Below are 20453 nucleotides of genomic sequence, written 5' to 3'. Positions count from 1 at the left end.
GAAGATCAGGGATATATGTGTGCATGTCATTACTTTTGTTCATCCTTATAAGGAGTGATTTTGAAAAGTAGTGTGATTTGTAAAAGCGAGCTGTGTACGAGAATAGTTCTTTTGAATAGTAATAGTCAACCATTTCAAGAAAATCCCTTATTTTCAAAAGGAAATATGGTTGAAAATTTTGTTCCTCTTATCGAGTAAAATTTAGTGTGCGTTCTAGTTCATCGTTATCAAGGTCGTAGAAAAAGTTCTCTCTAGAAAATCCTATATTTTCTGCTATAAAATATTCTTAAGTTCTAGTTTATCGTTATCGAAATCATAGAAAATCGTTTTCCATAGAGCCCTACGCTTTTTAATTTGTAAAATAGCAGTAATTCGACTCTATACTTGTTTGGAGAAAGGGTCAACGTAGCAATTGTGGACATTCTACGCGATGAAAAGGGAAAATCAACACAACAAATGCGGACCATCACCTGTCTCATGTAGGGCAGTCAACACAACAAATGCGGACCGTCACCTATCTAATGTAGGACAGTCAACACACGTGCCAAAAGTTATTTATGAGGTTTTCCTTGCATAAATTTCTAGTTAATAAAACATATTCTAGTGAGTCATTATAACCATACTAATAATGACGGAGGCCAGTGTTGGTGTTTCTCAAGCGCGCTTGGTTTTGAAAAGATATTTGTCACCTTAGACCCACCTATCTAGCTGTAGCGAACAACGAAGGTGTGGGGTGTCAACCCCGTATAAATCTATACACAAATTCCCGCTCTCCCTCCAGGAGAATTTAGCTATAACTCCTTACAAGACTTAGACGTACACTAATATTTTCATATTTAGGTACTTTTGAGATTTGTCTTACTAGAATATTAACAACCTTTTGAACAGTCGTTAGAATTCCACTATTTGTTAGATAAATAATGAAATTTATACTAATTGAACAGAAATATCGTTCTCGTTCCATATCGTTGATTGTGCTCGTTAACTGGGTGCTCGTGTTTGTTCCATTTCGTTTATTGAATTAAGTCATTTTAGTCACGAGAAAAAGTGTCAATTTATAATTTGTATAAATTTATAACTACCAGTTATGACACGCATTTTCTGTTTATGACATATAGAACATTACTTATGTTCTTGGTGGTTTTACGACAACAGCTTATGACATGCAAATATTTCTATCATAAAGGCTCTTTTTGTATATTTTCTAGACACAAACTTTTATATTGAATATTTGTAAAATACACCTTGATAGTTTTCAAATAGTCACAAAGTTTCCATTTTCGAAAATTACTAGAAATGGTGTCCATTTATCAAGGTCTCGTATGTCTCTAGACATGAAAACATAGATAAAGGGGTTAAGTTGGACACATCCAATAGTTGGGAGGCTCTTTTGTACAATTTATCCTCTGTTCTTTATGAAATTGAGAATTCCTACGTTCATGAGCATATTACTAAAATATTAATTTAGTAATATTTCACACCCACATATAAACATACGTATATATGCAATCATTTAAGAATTTAAGCAAGATTTGACTTGTACTCTCCCCTAAAAACATTAAAATATTGAAAAAGGTGGGGTATGAATCTCACCTTGAGTTAGTTAAGGAGTTGTTTGGAGTTATGGAGTGAAGATCTCAAGCTTAAATTCTTGGCTAAGATGAGGAACTTCTCTGGGGAAAATGTTTTCCTTTAAGGTGATTATCACATATTATTATGAATAAAATAATATGGATTCATCTTGAAATATTATAAAATATTAGATGAGTGGAGAGCTTAATTTAGAATTTCCAGGAAGAATTTTGAGAATTTTGCTCCCAGCAAGATCCTTAACTTTGTTCTTTCCTTGAAGATGAGTCTTGAGGGAAAATGGAATAAGTGAGAGAGAAAGTGGAGTCTAAACTCCTTTACTGTTGTTGCTTTGGAGTATAAGAGAAGGGGGGAATCTTTGGTGCATGGGAATCTGTTGGGCCATGCATGGATATTTGGTGGTTAAAGCATGGGATACTGTGATTTGCATAGGAAATGAGGAATTTCATCAAATCACAAAGTCAATCCCTTTGTCCTTTTCTTGATTTAGGATAATGTTTTCCTAAATCCCAAACATTTATCTTTATGAAAAATATGCTTAAAATAATAAATTTTAGCATTAAATAGGGGTTTTAGGAGTCTTAGTTAAGAAAAACCCGAGTTTGGTGGGATTCCTAACGTCAAAATACCTTACAATGGTAAAAAGGTGCGAAATGGTCTAAAATCTGAAGCTTAGAGGCGAATTCCGAAGATGTAGTTTAATTTCCAGAGTATTTCTCAAGATTCCAGAGTCAACACGAGGGTTCCGAAGTGCTTAGGAGAAGTTCCGGAGCCATTTGGGTCATTTCCGAAGCGGCTTCCTCAAATCCATAGTCAGATGCGAAATTGGTCGGATCTGGGCCGAGGTGCGAGGCTAGCTGGACTTTCGAAGCAATGTGAGGTAAGGTGTTCCGGAGTGAGGCTTTATCCGGACTCACCCTTCAGGACTTGTGAGATTGTCCAAAGCAAGGGGTTCCGAGGTGAGAACCTTCTTGGTTCCTTAGGAGGTGTCCGGATCAAGAGGGTTCCGGAGCAAGGGGTTAAGGAGCACGAGGGTTCAGGAGTAAGAGGGTTCCAGACCAAGAGGGTTCAGAAGCAAGAGGGTTATTTTGGGGTTTTCACTTTCGGTTTTGAGCTGCTTTCAACTAAGGAAGGTACTTAGGGAGATTTGAGAGAGATTTGAGATATGTGGAGAGATTTGGGAGAGATTTCACACACTTGGAGAGATTTGGGAGAGATTTCACATACTTTGAGAGATTTAGGAGAGATTCACTATACTTGGAGAGACTTCACATACTTGGAGAGATTTAGGAGAGATTCACCATACTTGGAGAGATTTTGCATACTTAGAGAGATTTGGGAGAGATTTCACATACTTGGTGTGACAACCCGGAATTTCCATTCTGTATAAACAATAACACTTCAATAGAAGTTATATCAGTCATAGTAAACTTTCAGACTTTTCTGTATAAGTTTGAGAAATTTAGGGTTTACACTTCAGGAAATATCAGGAGAGTGGATGCACTAGAGTTTTGTGCAACACTGTTATTCCAACACTCTATTATGTTAGAGATCATTTCGGGAATAAAATATTTTCTATCAAAAATATCAGGACTTTAAATAGAATTATGAACCAAATTCATTCATTATTCGCATTTGTAACTAGAGAAAAGCCATTTTCTCTCTCACGGATCTTCGGGTTTTTATACCAAAACGTGAGTAACTCTTTTAATTAGTGTTAGAAAGCTTTATATGTGTTTATAACATGATTTAGAAGGCTAAATCACTAGATTTAGGAGTTTACTCCCCAAGGTGTTCTTGGGCGGTAAACTCCCGAAACAAATCCTAGACCATCCCTTGTGTTATGCTACTACCTTAGACTCATATATATGTGTATTAGGGACAAGAAAACAACCAAGAAACTCAAACACATGGGACTTCACGGCCCAAGATGATCTTGGACCGTGAACTCTAATAAATTGGACCAAAGGGTGCTTTTAAGGCACCTAAAGCTCTAGACATTTGCATAGAATTGTTCCCACTTAATTGAAGGACCCAAAACATATCAAAAACACCTTCCAAAGTGAGTTTATGGCCATGACATGGTTCTTGGGCCGTAAAATTGATTAAAGGGCACCAAAGTGTGCTTAATGCCTTCATACGCCTTAGGTAAAAGTCTAGAACCTATCCTACATATGCAAGAGACTTGAAAGCATCAAAAACACTTTTCCTTAAGAGTTTATGGCCGCAAACTCTAAAGGAAATGGCCTAAGGGCCGTAAACTCCTCAAAGGAGTATTTCTATGCCTTAAACCCTTCCAAGAATTGAACCACCAAGTTGGAATAATTCTAGGGATCATTTAGAACTTCAAAACACAAAATACCACCATGTTTGGGAGTTTACGGCCATAAACTCAAGAGTTTGCAACCGTAAACTCCATGTGTGAGGTAATATGGAGAGTAAACTCAAGTATAGGGTCCTTTGGAACCCTAAACACAAGTGCCTTGTCCCACAATAACTCAGATGCAATCCTTAGGGCTTAAAACACTTATATAAAGTGTTTATTATGTTCTAGGATGTCTTAACATTATCAATTAGTAATTTAAGTCTAATTGAGTGTATATATGTGTGATTATATGTTCATTAGGATCGTAGTGTGTGTACAAGTCCTCACTTGACACCTAACAATCCTACACCGTACAGTTCATCCAAATCACCATCTACAGGTGAGTTCATACCCCTAATCAATGTTTTAAATGATTTTAAATGCTTTAATGGGGGGAATACAAGTAGAAAACAGCATGTTATTAAATCATTTATATGTATTTTATAACTGTGTTTTCATTCAACGGATTTCACATACTACAAAATGTGATACATGAAATGGGTTTCTATCTTTAAAATACTTTGTTATCAAATGTATTACTTTTGAAATGTTTATCAAAATGACATCAAGTCACTTTTTATATTTGTTCAAAATCCTTAGATGTCTTACAAAACCATTTTACATTCTCGAACTAAACTATGCATATACACTTATATTCTTATATATGTATTGATGTTATAGTTGTCATCTTTCATTTAGTTTCCCACACCCTTGAGTAGTAAAAGTGTATAAACCTACTTGAATAATCAATTACCTTTCAGTAAATTATCATAGGGATAATTTGAAGATATCAAACATTATTCCTATTACAAGGAATCACACAAGAGTCAGTTCATTCATGAGTCTACACAAGTACATTACCTGATACATGAGTACATTTACATATGATTACATGATACATGAGTACATTTACATATGATTACATGATACATGAGTACGTTTACAAATGCTAACATGATACATGAATAACATACATGAGTACTGTTACATAGATACATTATCATGTATTCACTTACCTGGATACTTGTACCTAGAGTTATGAGGAAGATTTATTCGTACCTTTTGTGTAAATTTTCCTGCCTATCCCTGTTCGACGGGATCTCTAGACAGGACTAACCATTCTGGAACCCAGCTGTTAGCACCACTGGTTGATGAACATCCACGGATGTCTAAGGTTATCACTTATAATAGATAGATTGATATCGGAACTAACCATTCCTCCATCCTACTGTTGCAACAGAGGATGAGATGAAAATCTTCGGATGATCATTAGGTTACCACTTATATTAGGAGTCGGCTGCGGGACTAACCCTTCCTCCAACCTGCTGCTGCTACAGAGGACAATTGGACAATCTTTGGATGTTCATTAGGTTATTCATATCGCTTACTACGATGGTGTGTTAGTCCTGGTATCCAGGGATAACAGTTAGATGGTTATATTTTTCCTATTTACTTTATTTTGTGATATATTCACATAAACGATGAGTTAGACTAATTACGGTTCGTAGTAGTGAAAAAGAAGGAAAAACTATCATTTTACTTACAAAACATTCGGGTCTTGGTAGAAGACTACATTGTCATAACAAGACATTCGGGTCTTGGTAGAAGACTACATTTTACACTAGTAGGAAATAAGGGATTTCTTAGTGTTTTTCATACTTATATCAACTGTCTTACTTAAAGGTTTTACATGAAATTCATGATAGTTTATCAAAGCAAGACAATGACACTTAAATACTTATGAATTCACCAGCTTTAAAGCTGATACTCTCTTTCAAAATAACTTGTATTCTCAGGTCATCAGTAGACAGGTACGGTGGCCAGGTTTTGAGAAGACGGAGCAGACAAGTCTCGTCTTTTATTTTGATTATGTATTTTGGTGTCTTATTACAATGAAAGAACACACATGTATTAAAACTTTACTTATAATGCAATGGATGATGTTGTTGCTTGTTTACTATTTTACACTGTTGTGATATTGTACATGGCGTCCTCCACCCCTGAACGTTTCTGCCGTTCGTGGTTTTGGGGTGTGACACTTGGATAGATTTGGGAGGGATTCATTATACTTGGAGAGATTTCGCATACTTAGAGAAATTTGGGAGAGATTCACTACACTTGGAGAGATTTTGATTCTAATACTATATGGCTCCTTAGGAATTCATATTGAACACTTAGGTGTGTTAGCACAAGTCTCACAATAGTCCTTGCTTACTTGAGGGTGAAATTTCCTAGCCAAAAAGGCTAGTTGTGACACATCCTGTTGCTCTTCCTCGTCTTCTTCCTTCGAATCGTTTTCTTCCTCTAAGTCGTCTTCGGAGTATTCTTCCATTATTTCCTCAGGATCCTCCTCGGGATCATCTTCTATCTAACCACCTCTTCCCTAGTTAAGGAAATAGGGGTCTCTGGGTATATGGAATCCAACCATTGTGTCTGTGCGAGAATAGGGATATGAGAAATATATCAAAAGCTTAAGTTGTAATATTTTTGAGGGAAAAATAAAAAATTTAATAGAAATAGTTTTAATAAAATTATGGCCCATAACGGGTCCTCCTATAATTACTTAGTGTATAATTGTCGTATATAATCAAGATTGAATAGATCGTCGGATAAGTAGATCCACTCTAAACCCACAACCAAACAAGGAACAAGATTTAAAGAGGAATCATAAATCGTAAGTCTATACAATCTCAATTATATATAACCTTAACGTATGTACCTTTTCAATTATAGATCTACCGGTAAGGGTCCTTAGTTTTTATGTGAAGGATTTGATTTATTTGGTGAGAAGGTTACTTACGACTACTATCATGGCATAAATGTTGTTGTTACGGTTCTTATAGTATCATAAAATACTCCTATAGTATTTTAACTTTTATGTTTGATTCTAGAGTTTCTTGGTGTGAGGGGTTGGTAAGTTTTAGACTTGTTGTTCACTACGACCATCCATCGACATACGTTGGTCATACCCCAAATAAATATAGTTGATCAGACTATATTCATCCCTGATCTGATTACATACCCCGAGGCCTACTCGTAGTGTTTAACTCATCTCAAAAAAATTTATTTTGTTATCGTTACGGTGATGAACTAGTGAGTATGATTATACTTTATACTTTATAAAAATATCATAATATTTCAAAGTATACTTGTAGGAAAATTTTACGTCAGAGAGTTTTAGTCTCATTGTATTTATAGTTTGTATATCTTATGTGGTTTGATATACTTAGTTCACTATAAACAATGCTCTGATACGAATCTGTCACACCCCCAAACCAGAAAGGCGAAAACGTTCGGGGGTGGATGACGTCGTGTACATTATCATAATAATTGAGTAATAGTAAAGAAACAAACACAACCATTATAAATATAATTTAAAACGTTACATTGTTGCATGAGTTACATGTTTCCAAATAAATTACAATATGATGACAAAATGAGTTTTTAATTGGCGCCTTAGCATCCCGTCCTCTAAAGCTGGTGACTACATGTATAATTGATTCCCTGAGTGTGATTGCTGTTAGATAACGAGATAACAACGGTAATCTTCGAGTTTAGAACGAGAAGCTAGTCGTATCCTAACAGTTTAAACACATAATAATACTATACTAAGGACAATGTTGATCAAAAGGCTTCTTGGGAAAATATTGATGAAGAACTTGGAAGACTTGAAGAATTTAAGAGAAATGAAAGTGTTGGTTTTTGAAAGAATATGTGACATTTTGTTTACAGATGAATGAGTTTGAAACGATCACAAATCGTGTGTGTCCATATATATATATATATATATATATATATATATATATATATATATATATATATATATATATATATATATATATATATAATTTATTAAAATATATTTGTAAAATTCGTTAATAAAAAAAACTAATTTTTTACGTGTTTATTTTTATATATGTTTCAGTATAAATTCGAGATGATCAACGTTTCGACGTAAGATTAGAACTTTCGTTCGATAACTTGAAAAGAATGTTTACTTAGCTTTCTTATGTGCTTGTTGGTTTAAATTCATGTTTGTCTACATTTCGACGTAACTTTTTTTTTTTTTGTTTGTTTTTATGCATTATTCTTGGCATGCCTTTGGTCCCTGATTTTTGTGCTTTGGAAACTTTAGTCCTCCTAAGTTTCTATGCATGACTTTGGTCCCTCACTTTTATGGTTTGATAACTTAAGTCCTTCATTCCTCCTAAGTTTCTCCTGCTACCAAATAGTTTCTCTTCTTGAATTCGTTAATGCATCTGTAACACGCAACGGGTAAATCCTAGTGATATTATAAAACAAATAGGTAATTTTGATATACGCATTGACAATCAATTTGTTGTAGTTACCGTTGGAATTAATTGGTTATTTGATCTTTACTGTTGGAAATTTATGAATTATCCTATATATATACGATGAGGTGTAATAGGAGTCATCTAGTTTTGTGAGTTGAAAATTAGATAATGATAAGGATTGATGCTAGGATCCTAAACAGATGCAAGTTTGTTATGTCTTGTATCTATAAAACATGCTTAGTTATCCAGCTCTATATCAAGCGTGGGACCCAATTGAGTTTTTTGTGTTTAGTTTTTCTCAATAATAATAACCATTGTGTGTTGGTTTAAGCTCTTGTTCTGACTTACGGCGATTTATGTTATGTAAGACATGAAATATATATGTATTGTTTTGGCATGATTTTCTCTTTGACTAGTGTAAATGATATAAATATTTTTTTTATCAAAAATATAAAACAAAACGAGGTAAAGACTCACTAATATCACATGTGTGAAAAAGACGTTAATTATCTCATCATGGTAATGACTGAAAATAGTCCTAAGAAATTTATAGTCTCATTTATTCTCGTCTTGTATTTTCTTATACGTAATAATATCGAGTCATGCCTTATACAACATAAAACCTAAATATTAAACGAATAATTTCTTTACCAAGGCCAAAACAATGATTATCGTGATTTCATCATAAATAACTAACATGGTATGAACATGTTTTCATATTTACTTATATATGGACCCTATATTTGTTAGGGCTTTCGGTTATATGTATTCGTAGCTAGGGATGCAAATATTGATGGATTCAAAGCCTTAAAACTGAACCGGTGATAACAAAGAGGATGAGTCACTATTTTAATGCTTCACAACCAAAGCTTTATTGAATACTTCTTGACAGGGAAAAAAACATGAACAAAAAACAGAACAGAAACTAAAAATGGAGCTACTTGAAAGGTTGCTGTAACAGGCCTATTTATTCTTACAATAGAGTAAATAAAATACTGAAAACTTGGTCCACCACCCTAGTATCATGGATAACTGTCGATTGTTACCCATCCATAATAACTCATCAACATTAAAATCATCATTAATCAACATTCTCCCCTTTAATGTTGACATCTTCAGTCCCAATCAACCTTCTCATCTCAGTGAATTTAATCTGAGGTAAAGCTTTAGTTAAGATATCCGCCTTCTGCACATGGCTACTTACATGCTCGACATGAATTTGATCTCGCTCCACACACTCCCGTATGAAGTGAAATTTAGTGTCGATGTGCTTGCTTCGCCCATGAAACACAAGATTTTTCATCAATGCTATAGCTGATTGATTGTCGACTAGAAGTTGCACCCTTTGAGCCTGTTTTCTTGTCAAAAAACTAACCATGTTTCTTAGCCACAACGCTTGACATGTTGCCGCTGTCGCAGCCATAAACTCAGCCTCACATGAGCTTAATGCAACCGTTTGCTATTTTTGAGATGCCCATGTGATCGGTTTTTCTGAATAGTAGAACACCATGCCGGTCGTTCCTCTCCAGTCCTCAATATCAAAACCATAGCTGCTGTCACTATATCCACAAATCATCCCATTTCCACCCTTTCGATACTTTAAACCGTAACTAGTTGTACCCCTGAGATAACGTAAAATCTGCTTTACAGCTACGTAGTGACTTTCTTTCGGTGACTGCATGAATTTACTTACTACCCCAACCGAGTAACTGAGATCGGGACGAGTATTAATCAGATATCGGAGACTTCCAATTATACGTCTGTACTTGGTTGGGTTGACTGCCTTCCCACCTTCATCCTTGGTCAGTTGCAATTTAGGATCCATTGGCCATTTTGTTGGGTTGCACTGTGACATTCCTGCTTCTTCCAAAATCTTTTCGGCATAAGTTTCCTGCTTAATTGAGATACTATCTTGCTCTTGATTCACCTCTATCCCTAGATAGTAATTCAACTTCCCCAGGTCACTCATGTCAAATATTGTGTTCATTCTAACCTTGAATTCTTGAATTTGTTTCTCACTCGACCCCGTCACAATCATATCATCAACATACACACCGATAATTAACATTGAGTTCTTACACTGCAACTTGTACACGGCTTGCTCATGTGCACATTTCTTGAACCCCAATTCTTTTAACGCCTTGTCGAGTTTCACATTCCATGACCGAGGTGCTTGTCGCAACCCGTAAAGAGCTTTGTGCAACCTATAGACCATTTCCTCTTTTCCTTTCACCTCGAAACCGGAGGGTTGAGTTACATAAACCTCTTCATTGAGTTCCCCATTTAAGAAGGCTGACTTGACATCTAAGTGATGTACAATCCAGTCTTCTTTTGCTGCCAAAGCCAATAACAACCGTATTGATTCCAACCGAGCCACCGGGGCAAACGCATCTTCGAAGTCTACACCCTTCTGTTGTACATAACCCTTGGCCACAAGACGTGCCTTGTGTTTTGTAATCGTACCCGATGCGTCTCTCTTCAACTTAAACACCCACTTTAACCCTATCACCTTTCGATTGGGCGGTAACCGGGTTAAAGTCCATGTCCGGTTTTTCTCTATCGAATCTATCTCTGCACGCATAGCTTTCATCCAATGGGTCTCCTTTGTTGCTTCAAGAAACGAAGCAGGTTCTTCATTTAACAACAACAAACCGGTTTTTTCATACAAATCTTGCATCTCTGCTTCTGTCAACACAGGGGCCCGTTGGCTTAGTTCATGAATGGAGCGAGTACCCCGTACAGGGGTGTCATCGAAGGCATCAGATGGTATAGTTTGATTGGTCAACCCACTGCTTGAGCCTTCTGTATCTGCAGTACCTGGTGGATTTAAAGAAGAAGAGAAAATATTATTATAATTTGGGGTTAATGGGGTATGTGGTCCCTCCCCATGATTTTCGTTGGTGGGCCTTGAATTTTCCATGTTACCCATGAATATGGGTTGTGCCATGCATGTGCTTCCTGACAACCTTTCATGTGTAGTCTCCCAAACCCATGATTTTGCTTCATCAAACAAGACATCACGTGCCACAACAATCTTTTTAGCTTTAGGATTGTATAGTCTGTAAGCCTTGCTCCCAGGTTCTATACCTAAATGAACCATAGGTATGCTTCTATCTTCAAGTTTAGTGAGATGACCTCCCATCTTTTTTACAAAAGCCAAACAGCCAAATATTTTTAAATATTGCATATTTGGTTTTCTTTTCTTCAAGCCTTCGTACGGAGTAAAGTCTCTCACGGCCTTAGTGGGAATTCTATTAAGCAAGTAAACTGCATGGCGTACTGCTTCCCCCCACATTGGATCTGGTATGTTCATGCTTTTCAACAACGACCGTGTCATCTCGACTACTGTTCTGTTCCTCCGCTCTATAACACCGTTCTGTTGCGGGGTATACGGCGTTGTGGTTTGCCTTTGGATTCCTCCTTCCTGACAGAAATTGATGAAGGCTTGTGAGTTGAACTCGCCTCCCCGATCTGTCCTTAGTATCTTCACTTTATGCCCAGTTTCCATCTCAGCTTGAGATTTGAAGATCTTGAACTTTGCTAACGCTTCTTCTTTTGATCTGAGTAGATAAACCCACATATATCTACACCAATAATCAACAATCAATAAAAAATATTTGTTACCTCCCATTGATTGTGGTGTTATTGGCCCACAGAGATCAGCGTGCACAAGTTCCAACGGTTTGGAGGCTCTCCACTGAGCTTCATTAGGGAAGCTTTGCCTTGTTTGTTTTGCCACAACACACCCATTGCACAATTGTTTGGGGTGCGAGACACAAGGCATTCCGGTCACCATTTCTTTCTTTCCCATTATTTCTAAAGTGTGGAAGTTAGCATGTCCCAAGCGGGCATGCCAAACCCATGCATCATCATCCAAGGAAGCTGCCAAACACGTTGGTTTTACAACCTGTAGTGCGATTTTATACAGCCTATTCACCGACCTTTGGACCTTCAACACAAGCTTTCCTTGCTCATTATAGACCCATAGGTGTTCATTATGTAACCATGCATCATAACCCACTTCAGTTAACTGGCCCAGACTAAGGATGTTGCTAGTCAAAGCCGGGATAAAATACACATCCGATATTACTAATTGGTCACCATTTTTACATTGGAACAATAGTGTACCTTTTCCTTTGATTTCAACCGTAGAGCCATCACTGAACCGAACCCGACCCGTGACACTTTCATTTAAATCTGCAAAGAAGTTTCTTTCCCTGGTCATATGATTACTTGCTCCGTTGTTGAAGTACCACATGTCACGATTGCTATCGTTTCGACTTTCATGCAGTTTAGGGAACACTTTTTCTTCATTCAACATTACCATTGATGGTATGTCCTCCCCTTCAACACACAATAAGAGGGTTGGTTCATCCTCCATTCCCTTCGTTAGATTCACTTCTTGTTCTTGTTTCTTCTTGTTCGGGCATTCCGATGCGTAGTGTCCGTATTGTTGACACTCAAAGCACCTTATATGACTTTTGTCACGTGTATTTCGATTAGATCTTCCAGCTTCTTGAGATGATTTCCTGTCATGTTGATCACCCCGACCACGACCTGCCCCACGACCCCCTCGTGTGCTCCCTCTACCGCCTCTATCACCATTCCAGCCTCTACCCCGACCACTAGGTGCCTTGTTCTTCTGTTTACTCACTGTTTGACCCTCCATCTTTGTAAACAACAATGAACTTTCACTTGTCGATCCTCCTTGTCGAAGCTTCAACCTGTCTTCATAGGCTTTCAATCGACCTATTGCTTCCTCAAAAGGCATTTCTTCTAAATTTGAATATTTCTCCATGGAAGCAATAAGATGAATGTATTTCTCTGTATCAAAGAGTTTTCGAACCAATTCTTCATCATCCAGTGTTGAACCGATACTATTATACTTTGAGATCATCCCGGATAACTTCCCCGCATACTCGTCAATAGACTCACCGTCCTTCATCCGAAGTGCCTCAAACTCACTCTTTAACGTGTGTGACCTGGCCTTCTGAACTCGTTCTGCTCCAACGAACCGAGTTTTCAGTGACTCCCACACTTCACGGGCTGTTTTCTTTTTAGCCACCTGCATCAAAATATCTTCTGGTATTGCTTGGAAGATGAACGCACGAGCCAATTTGCTTTTCTTCTCATCTACAACCACATCTGTTGCCGGCTCGATGGATTCTCATAACCCTTGTGCATCCATTATGGCTTCCATCTTAATGGCCCATGTCGTATAATTCGTAGAAGTGAGAACCGGGCACTGAAATGTAACTGAGTTTTCTTTGGGAGGGTTTGAGGTGTTTGTTACGAGAGACATTTCTGAGGATCGAATGATTTTGGCATGTACAATTAAACACCAGGCTTGTGCTCTGATACCAAGTGATGGATTCAAAGCCTTAAAACTGAACCGGTGATAACAAAGAGGATGAGTCACTATTGTAATGCTTCACAACCAAAACTTTATTGAATACTTCTTGACAGGGAAAAAAACATGAACAAAAAACAGAACAGAAACTAAAAATGAAGCTACTTGAAAGGCTGCTGTAACAGGCCTATTTATTCTTACAATAGAGTAAATAAAATGCTGAAAACTTGGTCCACCACCCTAGTATCATGGATAACTGTCGACTGTTACCCATCCATAATAACTCATCAACATTAAAATCATCATTAATCAACAAATATACACTTGTTTGTAAACAATCCAGAAAGTAAGAATATGAATGAAGAGTTTTTGGGTTTGCTGTCCATAAACATAAATCACATCTAAAATTTTTAAATTTTTTTTTTTTTTTTTTTTTTTTTTGGTTTTCTGATTGCCTGCTCAACATCTTCTTTGTATCATTGCTTGGAAGCAAAAACAATTTAATAATCTCATCCATGGAACTGCATTTCATGTTCTAACAGTTAAATAATCTCTCGAGAGATTCCAAAAAGTGACACAACCCGATTTGTTTATCACTCTAAACAATGAGATTTAATTTTTCTATATTTACACTAAAAATATTTTTTTTATCTTGATTTAATTCTTTTCGTGATTGATATACTTGTTACAAGCTACCTTCTAATATTTTCTATATAAACTTGTATTGTAACTTGTGGTTCCTATTTTTTATAAATCCAAAATTTGAGCCTCTACACAACCTTTCCCCTCAAAGATTCAACAAACAACAGAAATTAACAGAGGCTAAAAAAAATAAAAAATAAAAAATAAAAAAATAAAAAAAAATCTTACCAGTAAAAATAGTTGTAATCAAGGTTACTCATGTGAGGACATATCCATATCTCATATCTACGTAAATGTTGATATATCAAGTACATTAATTATTCATTTGTTAAATTCATTGTTTTACTTAGAGGAAATAAATTTTGCATATCAAGATTATAAACATGATATTTACCAAATAAACATTTTTTTATTATTAAAAAAATTACAATGTTGACTTCTAACTTTGAACTTGCAACATGCATGTTTGATAATTTGTATCCCAAATCAGGAAAAAGTTAAATTTAACCTAAATTGTACACTTTAATAAAAAAGAAATTCTAATGGGAAAGGATACATGTTCAATTTTCTAAAATATAGTTTTCATTTAATATTACTAGCTTTCATTTACTCTAAAAATATAAAAAAAAAAAAAAAAAAAAAAACACAATATATGATAACAATAAACACTTGAAAGAAAGCAAAAGAGGTCTTGTTATTGATGTTTAGTTGTGTTTTTTTTTTCCCAATTCCACAATGTTTTCAATAGAGGGACCAAATATGTAAACATGCCAGAAATGTATGTACCAAACTAGTAAAATCAGAACATACAACAACACTACTACCAAAGACACTTTCACTCCTGCATATCAACCTTCTCTTCAACTACTTCAGATTCAATCTGCAAGAAATAGCAACATACTTTCATTAATTTTTTTTATTAAACAAAAAATTATTCAAAAAGGGTATAATTGGAAAGTAGTAGAATGCTATAAATAAAAACAAACCATGGGATCATTTTCTTGATTCTTGACATCTGTTTCACTTTCAACAGTTTCAGATGAATCAGATAAAGAGAGTGACACAAAACCAATAACACTTTCCACATTCTTCTCATCATCTTTTCCACTAACACTTTCATCCTGAGATAATAAAGAGATTAAGAATTCTATATTTAATAAGAAAATAGTTGAAAGTAAAATATAATTATATAATGAACCTGAAATTCAGAGGAAGTAATCTCAGGGGATGTTATTGTTTCATTCATCTTCTCTTTGTTGAATGTGATCTATGAGAGAAAGATTTAAAACTGTTGGAATAATTAAAGGTAGAATGATATAATATAATTTGGTATTAGAAAAAACTAACCTTAGGTTTAGGATTCCTCTTCTTCAATGTGATTCCTTTAGGTTTTGGTTTATCAGATTCATCATTCTTTCCCAGTAAAATTTCAATCTGAAATCGAAAGTCATGAGGTTGATATGAAGATATGGAGATCATTGTTTTAATTGTGAGAAAATGAAGAAACCTTAGCCTTCTGCATCGATTTTCCAGTGAATTCATCTTTTGTTTTGATGGTTGATATGGAGATCACTGTTTTAGTACACCAAATGTAGATTCAGATTGAATTTGTTTGATGTAAACAAATGAATTTGGAATTTGGATTCTTACTTTTCTGAGTTGCGATTCCATTTCCCTTCAGAATCTCAGAGATTACAACAACAGTTGGAATAGCTGCGTAAATTAGATGAATAGAAGTTGATTAAAGAAAGTTTTGAGTGTGTTCTTGTAGAAAAAAAATTAAGAAGATGTAGTGTTGGAATCTAACCCATTCCCAATGCAGTAAGCTCAACCTTATGGTAACGATGGATGTATTTCTGTCAATATTAAGAAATTGCATCAATTCAAGAAATGATATTATTAAGCAAAAGAATGTCACGGAAGATTCCATTCAAGAACTGAAGCGATCAGCCATGGTTAACAAGCAACAATTTCTCCACAAGATTATGGAACTAAACCCTAGTTTAAACTACACGTTAATCAATTGAACGCAATTTTGACTTTAAAACTCTACTTACAACTGAAATCATTACGTGATTGAAATTGAATGTTGGAAACCCTTGCGAAAACAGAGACTGTAAATTCAATTGTCAAATAACTTCGAGAGTTATTTACATTTGTGAATGGATCATGCAAAGTCAAGATACGAAACTATGAGAATTCAGATCAAAAAACAACAAAATAAGCGCATAATATGATCAGAAACAAGCAACAGTTTCTAAAACGCTCTCCGATTCAAATGCATTACACAAGTTCAAATAAAAAGCGATTAAGAAGGATAAACCCTAACCTTAGCGAGATTAAGGTAGAAGATGAAAGGCTTCTTGGTGTTAGAAACACGAATTCTATGATTCCTTGACATCTTGGCTGCTAGTGCTGCATCACTCTGTGCATCCATGGCGGCTATTCCAGACATCCTTCCCTGACTCCGTAACTCTCTCTCTCTCTCTCTAGAAATTTCTTGCTGCGACGTCGATTGAAGTGAGATTGACTACCGGTGGAAATGGAGCGGAGATCTTGTTTATATGGCTTCGTACATCCAATGAAAATCTGCCACGTGGGGGGCTTTGATTGGTTGATTCGTATGTTAGTTCACTAGGCAGTTATCTTCGAACGGGCATAGTGTTAGGCAGTTAGAAATATTTCCCGCCGAAATAACAAAACAAACAAAAAATTATTATTATTATTATTATTATTATTTTTGTAACAATTTTGAATTCCTGTATAAAAAAAGAAAAATAAAACACCTTTTTATGAAATATCTTATGATTTTTCTATTTTTTTTATTAAGATTCCAACTGAGGAATCAGAATTATCTCTGTGTTAGCTAAAAATTACTATTAGTCAACAATTGTTACAATATATTGATTAAATCATATATTGATATATTAGTTAAGTGAAAGTCTGACACTATTTTTTTCAGCCAAAGGGACTAATTGTTTTTTTATAGCGACTAATTTAAATTTGAACCGGGCGTTTGATGAGTAGAATGTATTTATTATTATTATTATTATTATTATTATTATTATTATTATTATTATTATTATTTTTGAAGTATATAAATTAATGTCAAAAAATGTTGGAATATGAGTAAATTGTAATTTGTTATGTGTTTTGGTAGGTAGAAAATAGAACAAAATTCAATTTATTTACAACGAATATATACGGATCATTCTAACAAATACATAAATGAAAGGGGAAATTAATTTGTTTGGGACTTTGAAGAATGCGAGTTGCATTGTATGATGGAATATAAAGGATTTCAAAGAATTACATTTCGTCAATTTTGCAACGAAAAATGCCATATAATATAAATCTTGAATTAGTTTTGGCAAAACCAAATGTCAGTTATATATAATTATTGATCAAGAATTGTTAATGCTTCACTAGCATGTTTTTTTACTAGAATACACTCGGTGCCTTTCTATTACTATCAAAACACCTAAATGTTCAACCAAGCACTACATTATTCAATGACAAAGACATAAAAATTCTCACATGAGTTGTGACTATTTTGAGGCACAAGTTATTTATAATTCTATTGGCATGATCCATAAAAGTTCTCACATGAGTTGTGTGTTGTATGCCACTATTTTTGATTAGTAGAAAGTGGTATAGGCACAAGTTATTTATAATTCTCGGCCTACGGCCCATGTGTTGTAATCTCATGTATAAATTATACACATATACAATGCAAATCAGTTTATATATCTTATATGGTATCAAAATAATAACATCGTTTATTGCTTATTCTCTTATTTCTTCTCTCATCTTCCTCTCAGTTGGCCCTCGCCATAGCCTAAACCCTAGCCAACTAGAACCCTTCCGCAACCATGGTTAACGAAACTACGAACAAAGATGCCATGCACAACCCTTCAAAATCACTAATTTTCGAGTCGATGCTCCCTTAACACTCGACACCACCAAGAAGCTAAACTATGACGTTTGGTGTAAGCTCTTCAAGTCATGTTGGCTAAGTTTTGGTGTAAATCACCACCTTAAATAGATGAAATCTGCTAACCCTAATCTCGAGTGGCAAAATCATAACTCCCTAGTAAAGGTATGGATATATGGGAGAATCAATAAGTCACTTCTTTATATGATCCTCGAAAGACATGATGGCTCACATCGCTTGGAAGAGTCTAAAGTGTTGGATTAATGTCTAAGTCCATAACTATTTTGGTATGTACTTGACCTGATTATGAGCATAGTCCTTTTGGGTTGCCTTCAACATAGCAATATGTAGGATGAATTAAGGAGAAAAAGGTTTAGTTATGATTTATTAATATATTATATGAATAATATATTAAAGGAGAAATCATATTATTTAATTAATATTAGTCAATAATTAATTAAGAATTAATTTTGAGGCTAAAAGAGATTAATTAAACTTAGGGGACTAGATTTGTAGTTATAAGATAATTGCAATTGGGCTATGAATTACCTAATAATATAGGTTGGATGAATTCTATGGGTAGCCCATAAGGAATTCGTCCAAGGGATATCATTAAAGGAGTCTATGGGCTGCTTAGGGTCTAAGCAATCAGATTAGGGTTTCCTAAGTGCAAAACCCTAATAGCCCTAGTATATAAGGAACCCTTAGGTACCAAAAACGTGGCTAACACTTGGATTAGGGTTTCCAACCGTTTTTGGTGCCTCCTCTCTCTTATCTTCTTCATCTTGTTGCTTAGTGGTGTTTGTGACTCCACTAGAGGTGCAACACTTGAGGCACTAAGCTTTCTGAAGCCAATGATTGATTGTTATTGCTATATAACAATCAAAAGTAAGATCTAAACCCTAATTTTAGTTATAGTTTATTAGATCTAGGGTTTATGGCTTTGGATAATCAATTGCATGTTCATTAGACAAACTAGATCCAAAGCTATTAGGGTTTGCATGTACACCATAGGATTGATGTATTGCTCGAAACTCATTAGTGGTATTAGAGCCTAGAGCTGTTTGTTGATGAATTGATGCTTATTTGATAGAAAATTAGCTGAAAAATCGAAATTTTTGAGTTTTTTCGACTTGACTCACAGAGTCAATTGGGTGACCCGACAAGTCAGAGACACAGAATGTTGATTTTGCAGGATTTTGACGTGTTTTGGCAGTGGATAATTACCTAAAACGTTTTTTATTAATAAAATCCGATTTTTATAAATATTTGGAGATTATCTTTGCTAAAATAGAAGATAATTGTCAAATTTTAGATAATCTTTTGTTTTATTAGATAAATATTGATTATTTGTAATTTGATTGAATTATCTTGTGAAAATGTTTCAATTATTCTCCCTTTAAGTTTTAGAGTTTAAATTTGAATTGAAAAGTTTTGTTTTTGAAATTTAAATAGTTAAACCCTAATGTTTTGAAATGTTTCAAAACTTTCCCTTAAGTTTTGGAATTTAAAATTTTGATTAATAGTTTAATTGTGTAATATTTAAATTCTAAAACCCTAGTATTTTGAAAAGTTCAAATTACACCCACATGGTTTTGTTAAGTTAAAAATGTAAAATACACCGTATACTATATATAACATTATAAGTCTAATATTATATATATGTATGAGTAAAAGTCAGTCTTACCTTTAGTAGGCCTCATTCACAAAGCTGGTCTTTAAGAGGTGTTTAAGGAAATTGCCTATAAAATGGCGATTGAATGGGTATCCACTCTTACCCACCACACTTTTGACTAGTGGAGGGTCGTTAGCCGAATGGGTAGGATAGGAAGAAACCTTCCGTTAAAAGTATAATGAAGTATGAATTAACTACATGCTTGTACAAATTCCCAAATTCTAGTTACTTTAGGCAAAATGTGAAATTGTATGCTAATCCATGGAATTACACTTCGTACCCTTGTCAAACATTAGTGGAGCATGTGTGGTTAACCGGCACACTAATTTGTGATTGACATTGGTGTCGAAGGGTGGCTCGATGTTTATCATAGATCAATGGAGCGTGTGTGGCTAACTGACACATTGATTAGGTGATAGTAGCATTGAGTGCACCACATAGATTCGTATGGTTATTCACACCTTGCTTGTGATCCTCGGCATCCTAGTCGCAAACTTCAAGGGCATAATCGAGATTAAACATGTCATTGAAAAGTTCAATGAATCTCAAAAGATCTAGGAGTTTCAATTCATTTAAAACATAAATTTCTTTTTCGTTTTTCA

General features: G+C 35.0%; 1 protein-coding gene across 1 annotated transcript; it reads right to left on the bottom strand.

Annotated features, from left to right (window-relative positions):
• Positions 1-14934: 14934 nt before the first annotated feature.
• LOC145034096 (uncharacterized) lies at positions 14935-16762 on the bottom strand. Its single transcript, XM_078982494.1, has 8 exons — positions 16572-16762; positions 16050-16098; positions 15893-15955; positions 15750-15814; positions 15590-15676; positions 15441-15509; positions 15229-15363; positions 14935-15122 (listed from the first exon to the last, which is right to left on the bottom strand). Exons 1-8 carry the CDS (start codon positions 16695-16697, stop codon positions 15078-15080), a joined length of 639 nt encoding a protein of 212 aa, XP_078838620.1. The 5' UTR covers positions 16698-16762; the 3' UTR covers positions 14935-15077.
• Positions 16763-20453: the final 3691 nt, after the last annotated feature.

Source organism: Lactuca saligna, chromosome 3 (genome assembly GCF_052625555.1).
Source record: "Lactuca saligna cultivar CGN05327 chromosome 3, ASM5262555v1, whole genome shotgun sequence".
NCBI lineage: Eukaryota > Viridiplantae > Streptophyta > Magnoliopsida > Asterales > Asteraceae > Lactuca > Lactuca saligna.
Note: the sequence above shows the minus strand (reverse complement) of the source record. Positions and strands in the feature narration are given on the sequence as shown.